This window comes from Mesoplodon bidens (assembly GCF_964165515.1).
Source record: "Mesoplodon bidens genome assembly, chromosome: 8".
Classification (NCBI taxonomy): Eukaryota; Metazoa; Chordata; class Mammalia; order Artiodactyla; family Ziphiidae; genus Mesoplodon; species Mesoplodon bidens.
In genome coordinates, this window is record NC_138165.1 from 1696872 (window position 1) to 1709309 (window position 12438).

Consider the following 12438-nt stretch of genomic DNA (forward strand, 5'->3'; position numbering starts at 1 on the left):
TTCATGAAATGGGGGTGCCAAGGCCCACTGGAAGAAGAGGCCCAAGGGGTCCAGACGGCTGCACAGTGCCAAGAAGGGTTCAGCCAGGCCAGCAGGGCATCCCTGCGCTAGGGTCGACTGTCGGAGGAGCCCATCGCCTCTGCATCCCCAGGGCTGTCACCAGGTGGTGTGGCCTCGGCCTCGGCAGGGACGGACCCAGTGGGCAGCTGCAGGGCCTCGAGTCTAGCTCACTTTCCACAGCAGACGAGATCTGGGCCACACTTGCTCAGCCACGGGGTCCTGGCTCTGCTCCTTCTTTGCCCTGTGGCCAAATTCCTTCCTTTTCTCATCTCTAAAGTGGCGGTGAGAATACATAGCTCTAGGCCTGGCATAAAGATGAAAGGAAAGACCTAGTAACAGGACACCCAGGAGCAGTGAGCACACCTCTCCCCTGAAGGGAACCTGGGCTTCTTGGAGGAATGGCTGATTCTAGGGCCGGGGCAGGGACCCGCTGAGCCTGGAGCATCTCGTAGTGTCAAGAAGCAAGGAGGTGCTCAAAGGCTAGTGGAGGCGTGTCCACAGGCTCCCACTGGCCGAATTTGGGACAGTTTGAGCATCAGAAAGAATAATGATGGTAATAGACTATAGCACATTGAATGCAAAACGGAGGCAAGAGTCCATAACAACATCCCCATAAAGGCAAGACCAGGGGAAGGACTTCTTTATAGCCTTCCAGGTAATATAGAGGAGGTGATAGAAACCCACGATAACAGTTGGTTCAGACAAAGACAAGAGGCACAGAGCTTCCAGACTTTAGTGCACACAGAGCCCTAGGGGACTTGTTAAAATGCATCGTCGAATCCAGCAGGTCTGGGGCGGAGCCTGAAATTCTGTATTTCTGCCAGGCTCCCAGAGGGCTGTGATGCCGCTGGTCCGTGGACCCCACTCTGAGTAGTAAAGTATTAAATGGATATAAAGACATCGGGTAAAAAGTTATTGGCCGTGGACAGTCACACAGTGGCGATGTATCGCCTTTCAGATGACTAGTTAATTATCTAGAGGCAAGTCATCTCTACAGCAGAGGTCTGGCAAACACTGCCCGACCAAGTGGTCAAGCTCAGCACCGGAAGCAGGGGGCATCCTGAGGTGATGCTGTTGAAGGCCACATTACCTTTGTAGTATGCGTGCCAAAACAGTGTTTAACCTGGACTTAATCATGAGGAAATGAGCAGATGAATCTGGAGTGTAGGCCATGCTCCATGGGACTGGTTTGTACTCTTAAAAAATGTGTGGCACAGGGAACCATACTCAGGGTTTTGTAATAACCTATAAGGGAAAATGATCTGAAAAAGAATAATATATATGTATAACTGAATCACTTTGCTGTACACCTGAAACTAACACAACATTGTAAATCAACTGTACTGCAATAAAAAACATGTCAATATCATGAAAGAGAAACAAATATGTACAGTGAATAGGTATGTGGGGGAATATTTTAGACTAAAGGAGACAGGAGACATGACAATAAAAAGCAAAGTGTGTACTAAGTGAAGTCAGAAAGAGGTACCACTTATATGTGGAATCTAAATATGACACAAATGAACATATCTACGAAACAGAAACAGACTCACAGACATAGAGAACAGACTTGTGGTTGCCAGGGTGGAGAGGGGGAGGGATGGATTCGGAGTTTGGTATTAGCAGATGCAAACTATTATATAAAGGAGGGATAAACAAGGTCCTACTGTGTAGCACAGGGAACTATATTCAATAGCCTGTGATAAACCATAATGGAAAAGAATATGAAAAAGTATACATATGTATAACTGAATCACTTTGCTGTACAGCAGAAATTAACACAACATTGTAAATCAACTATACTTCAATTAAAAAAAAAAAGCAATGTGTGAACTATGAACTGTGTTTGGATCCCAGATCAAAAACCAAATAACCCAGACCTAAGGGAGATTTGGGGGACAACTAGGCATGTTTGTATATGGACGTATATTGGGTAATAGTAATAAGTAAAGAGTAAACATCGGGGGTGCCATGGTACCGCGGGGATTTAGGAGAACATTCTTATCCTTGGAAATGTGCCGACGTCGTTAGGGGTGCAGGACTCAGGGTACAGGGTCGTGATGTTTGCAGCCTACTTCCCAGTGGTTGGGCTAACATACAAACAAACGAACGAAACTGTTTCAATAGAGAGAAAGAGAGAAAAATTGTGGCCTGTGGCAGCAATTGGTGAGTTGGGGGAAGTGCAGATAGCAGTCTGTTGTACTCTTCTGTCAACTTGTTTTGCCATTTATGGGGGTTATATTTCTTTTTTTTTTTTTTTTTTGCGGTACGCGGGCCTCTCACTGTTGTGGCCTCTCCCGTTGAGGAGCACAGGCTCCAGACGCTCAGGCTCAGCGGCCATGGCTCACGGGCCCAGGCGCTCCGCGGCATGTGGGATCTTCCCGGACCGGGGCACGAACCTGTGTCCCCTGCATCGGCAGGCGGACTCTCAACCACTGCGCCACCAGGGAAGCCCTATGGGGGTTATATTTCAAACTAGAAGTCAGGAGGGGGCCTGTGCAGTGTGGCCGTGCCTGGTGGGCTGGGGCTTACCTCTCCCCGCTCCCTCCTTGCTCTGCTGAGGCCCTGCCCACCTGGCTCCTAGGTTACTATTGGGCTGGGAGGAGTGTGGGGACAGGCGTCCATCACAGGGGGCCAGGGGGGCCCGGGCAGCATCTGGGCTCGAGGACCATGAAGCCGGCCCATCCCGCTGTTTGGCACAGAGGATGGAGCAGGCGGGCAGGAGTCAGGGGGTCACCCCAGGGTGTCGGGGAATGAGCCAGAGACCCTGAGGCCGTGGAAAGTTGGGGCACAATATCCTGGGAGGGGGCAGCTCCAGCCACCAGGTGGCCTTTGGCCCAATTCTGATGGCCACCTCTTCATTTTTGCCTCTTGGCGTGTCTCCATCCGAATGGGTCCCTGCTGTGTGGCCCCTGGGAAAGCCTGGCCTTCCACCTGCCCACCTGCCTGTCTGTCTGTGTGCTCCTGCGTGCCCGGGAGCCTCTGTGAGGCTGCAAGGACGTGCATCCTGTCGCTGTGGTCCCCTGACCGCAGGCCCTGCCCGGAGGAGGAAGTGCAGTGGTGACGCCCAGCCGCCCGGGCGCAGCTCATTCCGTGACCAACCTCAACCGAGGCCGTGGCCGTGGCGGTGCCAGAGGAGATGATGAGGAAGGTGAAGGCCGGCGGGGGTCTCAGCAGCTGGGTGGTGGGTGCCCGGGGCAGCTGAACGCCCCTGTGTGTGTGTGAGCGTGAGGGCTCCGGGTGCTGGGGGATGCGGGAGGAGGTCTCCATCTCTGCTGGTCTCTAGAAGGGCTTTTCTAGCCTGGTCCAGAGCCTGGGGACCAGGGCTTCCGTCCTGAGCCCCTGGGCTGGGCTCTTCTCGCCAGCCCTATGCTACATGTTCAGATGTGGGCGTGTGTCCCACACCTATAGGGGGCGGGGCACGCTCTGGGAGGAGGGAGGGGTCCAAGTGGGGCCCCTGGGGTCAGCCGAGGGGTGAGTGCCTGCACACTTGCTCCCCTGCACTGTGTTGGCTGGGCTGGGGTGGCTTGGAGGGGGCCAGGTCTGCTGGGTGCCCCTCCTCCAGTCTGGAGCTTGGGAGCAGCCCTGTGCTCACTCCTGGCTGTGTGTCCCGACGTGCCTGCCATCTGTCCCATGGAGCCAAGGACACTTACCTGTGAGGAGGGGGCCCATGGTGTCTGTAAAGTGCTGTGCTCGGTGGGCAGTGAGCGATAATTGGTCCCTAGTTCGAACGAGACTGGCCCCGGGGGCCCTTTCTGTTCTTCTGGGTTTGGTGGCCCGGTGTGTGGCACAGCTGGCCTGTCCCCTGGGACCACTGGCCATCTAGGAGGAGAGGAGGGGGCCTGGCAAGATGGCCCGGACGAGGCCTCTGGGCCGTGAGAGAGGCTGGGGAAGGGGCACCCCCCCCTCCCCTGCAGCACCCCGGCCACAGGAAGCAGTCGCTGAGCCCTGGCACTTAGAGGCACTCAGCCGTGTCCTGTGAGCCTCCTGCCCCACCCAGGGAAGGGCCACTGGCCCTGGGTCACAGCCCAGCCCGGACAGGCTGACCCATGGACGCTGTCGGGGAGGTTCGTTCTGCCACCAGCTCCCCTCTTTCTGCCCTGCCCGGGGCTGGTCCTTCCGAGGCTCTCCACACCCTCTGCTATCCAGCTGCACTGAGTATGTGCTGAGAGTCGACGGGGTGGCACCCATAAGGCTTCCTGGACCGCTGGGCTTGGGCTGAGCAACTGCCACCTTGGTGTCGTCCATCGCATCGTCAAAAAGGCTCCCCTTTGTTTATTACAGGGGAGACATGCGTGACGAGCATGCGCTTAGCGTGACACAGGAGGGTCTGGGGCTCCCCGAGCCACTCGGTAGCCCTGGACAGGGAGCAGCCACCAGCCCCCTGCGCACCTAGCTTCTGCTCATTCTCCAAACCCGGCTCAGTGGCCCTGTATCCCTGAGCCCCTGGGGCCTGCACCTCCTGACACCCAGAGCTCCCCGCTGCTTGCAGTGGTCGCCTGAGCATAACGTGGCCTGCTAACCGGGCGTTGAACGGATGGAGCATCTCTGTCCCCAGGGCCCATGGCTGGGGCTCCCCTCTCGGCGAGGAGAGGGCTGTGAGCTTGTGTGTGTCCCAGGTGAGGGCTGGACACAGCCACCCTGGGGCCTCTGTGGGGGTGGGGACAGATCGGGCATGGCCCAGCGGCTTTTAGGTGGCAGGGTGATCTGGGCACCCCAGAGGCTGGTCAGAAAGGCCTCTTCCCCAGTGTCTGGGGCGTGGCAGGAGCCCCAGCTATGGAGGGTGGCAGACAGGTAGCCATCGGTGCTGTGGAGCTTTACTGCACCAAATTCTGTCCTGGTTCCTGGCCCGGGGCAGGTGGTGCCCAGCTTGTTTTTCCCCCAGTAGCCACACTGGGAGCTCCCCCTGAGGACGAGAACCCAGGCCGTGTGCCCTCTTCCCCTTGTCTCTAAAGTGGGATGGGTACAGTGAGCAATAACCAAGGCCAAGGCCAGCACACACTGGGCGATGCCCTGAGCCTCGACGGTGGCGTGGGTACAGTTACTCCCGTGTCAGAGTCAGGCACTGAGGTGTAGCAAGTTAAGCAGTTAGCCTGAGGTCACATGGAACCGTGCTGGTCACTGCCTTCCACACGGACTTTGCAGGGCTGGGACCCACTGGAGCCAACACACGTTACCCAAGACCAGACCTCAAATTCGTGTGAATGCCAGATCTCACCCTGATCCTAACAGCGACCTTCATGGCGAGCTCTCTGGGTGTCAGGCTGAGGACTTTCCATACACAACCCTCTCATTTTGCATAACAGGAAACTGAGAGATGGGCTCTTTTATTCAAAGTTAACCTCAAAGTTAACAGCTCAGATGAGAACATGTTGTGTGTCGACCCTGTGCCCAGCCCTGTAACGGAGCTGGGGACACAGAGAGGGCAGGCTTGGGCAAGGCCAGAGGCTGACACTCAGGCAGGGAGGAGAGTCGGTACAGGCCCTAAGTGGTACCGAGTGGGGTGGAGGAGGGAAAGGGCAGGGGCAGCTTCACAGAGGAGGTGTCGCCTGAGCAAGGTTTTGGAGGATGAATAGGAGTCTGCTGTGTGCACATGCATGCCCGTGCATTCAAGTACAGAGTGTGTGCACGTGACTTCTGTCTGGCATCTTGGGATGCCATCTGTCTGGACTGGGAGGGTGGGTTTGTGTCAGGTCCAGCCATCAACTGTGTGAAGGCTGTTCTGAAAGTCTTTTAGGGGATCACCTGTACTTGGGTACCTACTATGGGCCAGGTACAGAGATGTTTTACAGATATGAGCCTTAAGGTGGGCGCTAATGTCCTTTTTTAAAAAATTAAAAAAATAATTAATTAATTAATTACTTGGTTGCGTTGGGTCTTCGTTGCTGCATGTGGGCTTTCTCTAGTTGTGGCGAGCAGGGACTACTCTTCGTTGAGGTGCACGGGCTTCTCATTGCAGTGGGTTCTCTTGTTGCGGAGCATGGGCTCTAGGCGCGCGGGCTTCAGTAGTTGTGGCTCGTGGGTTTAGTTGCTCAGCAGCATGTGGGATCTTCCCGGACCAGGGCTCGAACCCGTGTCCCCTGCATTGTCAGATGGATTCTTAACAACAGCGCCACCAGGGAAGCCCGCTAATGTCCTTTTTATTTTCCGACAAGGCACTTGAGGTTGAGAGAGACGGTCAGAGTCCCTTTTCTCAGGGTTCTTCTCACCACCTGGCATAGTCTCACCATGGCTGGCCTCTTTCTCGAGGCCTGAAGCTCTCTCTGGTGGCTTCCGCTGGCTGGGGGAAACACACAGCTGTGTTTGATGCCTGGGGCCAGGTGTGCACATCTGTGTGTACATTGGGGCCTTGGCATTCTCAGGAGCCCTGATAGCCGGGCAGGCACTGGTGACCTCACTGATGGAGGGCATCTCCTCAGGGAGAAGGAGAGGCAGGGGGTGGACAGGCTCACTGCCCAGTCCTCCTGCCTGATGGTAGGCTCCAGTGGCCCCTGCTGACTTCTGCAGGTTCTTTCCCACCTGGTGGTCCATTTCTCTCTCTGGAGGTGGTGGGGCTGTGGGGTGGGCATTGATGGGGTGAGTCACCTAGTTGTGCTCAGTGTCGAGTGGGCTGGGCATCCCCACAGCTCCACCCTGTTCCCATGGGGCCAGCCGGATGTGGCTGCCAGGGGAATGGGGAGCCTGTGGATTGAGGGAAGTGCCTGTTTTCTTTCTTTTACTTTCTTCTTTTTTTAAATCTTTTCTTGGCCATGCTGTGCGGCATGTGGGATCTTAGTTCCCTGACCAGGGATCGAACCTGCGCCCCCCCATGCATTGGAAGCGCGGAGTCTTAACCACGGGACTGCCAGGGAAGTCCCAAAGTGCCCATTTTCCTGCTCGTGGTTTTGCTTTTCTCCTCTCAGTCCCGTGTTGGCCCTTGGCACCCAGCTGCACTTCGCCCATGGAGTGTCCTGACTGTTGTAGCACAAAGTTGTTGGCGGGCTGCTCCCCAGTGCACCGCTGCCCCTGCACCCGCCACTCTCACCTTTCCTCTCCATCCTTTGCGACCTCTAGTCATCTTGAATGACTTGAAATTCCCTGGTAACGGACCTCCTCTTTCTGGTCCTCCTCGACTTTGCTGCAAGCTCTCCCCTCTGTCTGAGCTGCCACTTCCCCCGGGAAGTCTTTCTTGATTGCCCGGCCTGGATAGGATCTCCATCCTGGGCTCCCCCAGGCTCGTGTGCCTCCCTCTGTCTTGGGACTGGACACATGTCTGAATCATTTGCTGCCCCAGCAGAGATGAACAGGGCTGGGCACAGAGCGGGCGTTTGGCAAGAGATGGCCGAATGCATTCCATGATGAGAGAGAGGGTCTGAGAGCTGACTGGCCTCGCCCTGGCTCCTGGGCAGCTGGGGGAGGGGGAGCGGGGCAGCACAGGCCATCCTAGGGTCAGTCAGGGGTGAGAAGGGTCCAGCCTGTGTTCTGGGACTGGGCATCCCTCGGTCCAGGACCCTGGCCTGGCATTCCAGCCCCATCTGGTACTCATCCCTGCCAGGGGCCCACCTGTTTGTCTCCTCCACCTGCCACCCTCACCCACTACCACCTGCTTCCTTGTTATTCTTGCTGGGTCTTGGCCGCCGTCTCGGCCGCCCCTCATCTCGGTGTTGTCCTTTCTGCTTGCCTGCCCAGGCCTGTGGAGGGGAGTCTTTGCCTCCCTCTATCCCTGCACACCCCACCTCCTGTCTGCCTCAGTATCCCCTTTCTGTACCCCCATCTCATGTTTTTCTCTGCTGTCTTCCCATTGCCCTCACCCTTCCTTGCTTCTTTATTTTCTCTCTCTCTCTCTGCCCATAGAAAACTCTGGGGTTGGAGGGACAGGAGCTGGGAGAGGGGAGTCTGGGAGAACCTGGTGGGCCAGTCCTTCTGGCCAGGGCTTCCTCTCAGGCTCCTGGTCCGGCTCCCTCTTCTTCTAGATCTTTCCCCCCTCTCCCGGCCTTGGGTCTCTCTCTCTCTCTCTCTCTCTCTCTTTGCCTTTACCCACCCATCTCCCCATCTGTGTCCTCAATGTCCTCTCTGCTGACACAGCTGAGAAGAGACAGCTGTGACTCACAGAGGGGAGAGTCTGCCTCTGGGATTCGGGGAATAGAGTGTGTGGCTGTGAGCCCACGTGTGTGGGCCCTTGTGCGCCTGTGTGTGTGAATGCACGTGTGCCAGTGTGAGTGCCAGGGGTGGGAGGGAGTCTAGATATGGGCTAGAATGGGTCATAACTGAAACTCTGGTCAGATTGGGAGCCGACTCCCAGGGACCGCAAGAGCCTGACGCCCAGCCAGCCCTCCCTGCCCTCCTGGTCCTGGGGTGGACACTTCCCTGCCCCTCCCTCTGGTATTTATGAGCCTTGGGCCCAGGAAAAGGGAGTCCTGTGGGGAGGTGGGGCTGCCGCTACTGGCCCCCTCATGTTCAACTGCCAGGGTGGGGGTGGAGCACCCAGGGGTGCAGTGTAAGGTCAGCTAGGAGGGGCGCCCGACCCCTCATACTCCTGTTTTGGTTACTACAGCAAGTCTGTCGTAAGTTCCTCCTCTGGACGGATGGGTGAGCCCTGTGTAGAGGGTGAAGAGGGTCTCAGTCCTGCCCTTGGGGGTCACAGCAGCCACAAGCCCTCTGATGGTCCCGGTGCCCTGGGCTGGGTGCTATTGGCCATGGGCCTCCCAGACCCGACCCTGGCTGGGGTGGGGAGAGGTCTGCGGTATTGGTGACAGGGCCCTTTTGGTTTGGCTACTTCCCTTCTCAGAGTAACACACTTTCTTTCTCCCTCTGCCTTGGCAGGTCCTCCAGAAACTGGGGAAGGCGGATGAGACAAAGGATGAGCAGTTTGAACAGTGTGTCCAGAATTTCAACAAGCAGCTGGTGAGTGTGGGTGGCCCTTGGCCTTAGGGAGCTTGTGAAAATGGAACTGTGGCTGCCAGGTGGAAAATGTCAAGAGCTGAGTTTGTGGGCTAGGGGAACTTGAGAAGAGGATCAGTGTGGGCTGGCGAGGTCATGGAAGACTTCTTGGAAGAGGGAGCACCGGCACTGGGTGTGGACCGTGGGGGAGAGGAAGGAGGGGTAGGGGTATACCTTAGGTCCTTGGTAACACTTAAGGTTGGGATGGGAGCTGGCATTAGATTGTGCCCAGGCTCTGGGAAACCTTGAACGTCAAGGCAAGTGGGATCTCTAGAAGCTTCTTGTGAGGAGAGTGGTATCTGCAGGGTTTAATGCGGGGGCAGAGCTGACTGGCTTTGATTTGGGCACCTCAATCAAAGTGTCGACTGTGCCTGGCTGAGTGGCAAGCTCCAGGCCTGGCCATTTGTAGATGGCTTGCAGGTGCCTGTAACAACCCTGTAAGGCAGCTGGTGTCACTGTGCCCCTTTCACAGATGAAGCAGTTGAGGCTCAGAGAAGTTGGGTGATTTGCCCAAGGCCATCCAGCTTTGGGAGTGGATTCAGACCCATACTTGTCTGATTCCAAAAACTGCAAGGGACTTGAAGGGCATCCTTAGCAATTCCTTTTACAGGCCAGGGGCCAGTGACAGGAGGGCCTTAATTATGTTGGCAGCCTGGGGGCAGTGGTTAGATCTAAGGGAGGACTTCCTGACCAAAGGGCTCTAAATACCCTGACTGGGTTGTACCTGAGACCTTCCCCGCTCAGGTCTGCTAAGTCTAGAATGAGCTACTTTGGTGGCTGTGTCTGAGTGTAGTAGAAGAGGGGAATGAAATGACCCTGGCAAGTGTCCCCTCATTGGGCAGGGCCAAGGAGGCAGGGAGAGAGAGCTGGGCCATGGCTCTGTGGCTTCTGCAGACCAGCCCCAGTGAGTGACAGATGGGGATAGGGGCCAGAGGAGGCCACAGGAATGGGCATGGCTGTGGGGAGTGAGGTCAGGGTCTCAGCTCTGCTAGGAAAGGGGCTAGGTGGGCCTAGACGGGGGCTGGGAGGGCCCAGGCCTCTTCCTGCTCCTTGTCCACACCTGACGCCTCAGACAGCACGGAAGGTACTCACCAAAGCCTCTGCGGCTGGAATGGAACCTCTGGTGGAAGGGGCCTCCTTTGGAAAACTCTGACAGCCCACTGGCCAGGGGCTGGGAGCAGCTGGGAGAGGGCCGAAGAGCATGCTGGGAGAGGGCAGGGGTGCATGCTGGGAGAGGGCAGGGGAGCAGCTGGGAGAGGGCAAGGGAGCAGCTGGGAGAGGGCAGGGGTGCAGCTGGGAGAGGGCCAAAGAGCATGCTGGGAGAGGGCCGGGAGCATGCTGGGAGAGGGCAGGGGAGCAGCTGGGAGAGGGCAGGGGTGCAGCTGGGAGAGGGTCGGGGAGCAGCTGGGAGAGGGCAGGGGTGCATGCTGGGAGAGGGCAGGGGAGCAGCTGAAAGAGGGTAGGGGTGCATGCTGGGAAAGAGCCGGGAGCAGCTGGGAGAGGGTCGGGGAGCCTGCTCGGAGAGGGCAGGGGAGCAGCTGGGAGAGGGCAGGGGTGCAGCTGGGAGAGGGTAAGGGAGCAGCTGGGAGAGGGTCGGGGAGCCTGCTCGGAGAGGGCAGGGGTGCATGCTGGGAGAAGGAAGGGGAACAGCTGGGAGAGGGCCAGGGAGCCTGCTGGGAGAGGGCTGGGGTGCCAGCTGGGTAAGGGCCCAGGACCAAGTCTACCCTCACCTGCCAGAGAAGCTGAACTGAGGGGTTCCCCAGAGCAGGGTTGGGAGCCCCCATGGCTGCTTGTCCCCCAGGCCAGGAATGTTTCAAGGCCCAGAACAGAGACATCTACTGGCTGTGTGGCTCTGGGTGAGCCCTTGCCCCTTGGGCCTCAGATTTCTCACTTGCAAACTAGAGGTTTGAACAAGAAGTCTGAAGTCCCCTCTGGGTCCCTGGCTCTGGGCAAGGAGTCACTCACTGATCTTTGCCCAGAGGGGCTGGGAAGTGAGGCCAGGGCTAAAGATAGCCACTGCTGGTGGCCCCCTGGCTGTGGACATGGGCGGTCATTTGAGCTGGTGCTCCGCCCTCAGGCTGGGTGGGGCGGTCGGCTTCTCAGGGGCCAAGGGTGCAAGCAGGGTGGGCAAATTTAAGGTCTCGTTTGAGGCTTGGGGTAACCCTCCCTTAGGAGTTAGGGCAGCTGGGCGGTTCTGTATTTGATTGGTGTGTGGAGATGACTAGGACCTGGGGGTGGGGTTCAGGATTTACAAAGGTGTGCGGGTCACTCTTCTCAGGGGAGTGAATTCAGGGAGCTGCAGGGCTTGGCGGGGCGGGGGGGCAGTGCCTGGGAAAGGCCAGGTGAAGCTTGAGCACAGGGAGCCCTGTTCTTCACCTGGGACCACCAGGCCTAGCGGGCCAGCCCTAGCTGAGTTCAGGATGGCAGGGAGTTTGGGCTTCAAGGAAGTGCATCTCCCACCCCTTCCTATGGGTGTGGGTCACCTTGCTGTCACCTGCTCTCACAGGGACCCCGTTTACATCGCTCCTCTGGGCCCACTCAGTGTTAGTTGCGGCATCCCTGCCCCCGCGCCCCGTCCCTGCACTGTGAAACCCTGGAGGGCCCACTCACACTCCCGCCCACCTGAGTGCTTCAAACTCAGCTCAGGCCCTCCCGGAAGCCATCCTGGGTCCTCCAGGTGGCCCAAGCTCTTCCTCCTAGGAGCCACCTGGACTTTGCACCCCAGGGCTCATCGTTGCTGTTTATCTGTCACTGAAGTGGGGCAGGTCTGATTCCTTCTCATCCCCCAGGATCCACCCAGGTCTCTGCTCCAAGGGGGCATCGCTGGCTATCTGTCGTTTGAAGCTCCTCTGGCACTGATTGCAGAGGGGCAAGAGTCAGCTGGAGCCAGAGAGGTCCATGCAGGGGAGGACATCCCTGCCCCCTGGATTCCCTGGGAAGATGGGGGCTGACATCAGGGAGGCAGGGGTAGCCTTTGGAGGGAGGTTTGGGGGGACATGGGCTGCCTGCTGGCCGCCCCATGGAGCCGCACCTGCCGTTGGTCCCAGGCTGTGGTGCCCTTCCAAGACTCCCAAGTCCGGAGCCAGGAGAGCAGGCTGAGGGGCAGTGGCTCCAGGACTTTATCCTCCCCCAGCTGCTCTGCAAGGCGTTTGTTAGAGCCCAGGAGCCTCCGGAGAGCTGTTTCTCAGGGCCAGTGTGGAGGGGAGGTGGCTTGGGCGCCCGCCTGAGGAGGCAGCTGGCTGGGGGCCCCGGGGTGGGGGGCGTCGACCCTGGGACCAGCTGCAGTTGGCACAGGGCGGGCCTTGCGCATCTGTACCCAGCGTGCCTGCTCACAGCGTGGCCTTGTTTGGGAAGCACAAGGGGCCCTGGTACGGCCTGAAGCCTGGGTAAGCGTGGCAACCCCCCCCCACCACGGGTGACCCCTTTCTCAGGGTGCATTGGAGACAGACTCTGGGGGAC

General features: G+C 58.0%; 1 protein-coding gene across 5 annotated transcripts in view; it reads left to right on the forward strand.

The window, feature by feature from the left end:
* The window catches only part of BIN1 (bridging integrator 1), a 56978-nt gene that overhangs the window by 20666 nt on the left and 23874 nt on the right, over window positions 1-12438 (forward strand). For all 5 annotated transcript variants that reach the window (XM_081243126.1, XM_081243122.1, XM_081243123.1 and 2 more), the window contains exon 2: window positions 8863-8943. In XM_081243126.1, the coding sequence (XP_081099252.1) occupies window positions 8863-8943 (81 nt within the window). The remainder of the gene's footprint in view (window positions 1-8862; window positions 8944-12438) is intronic.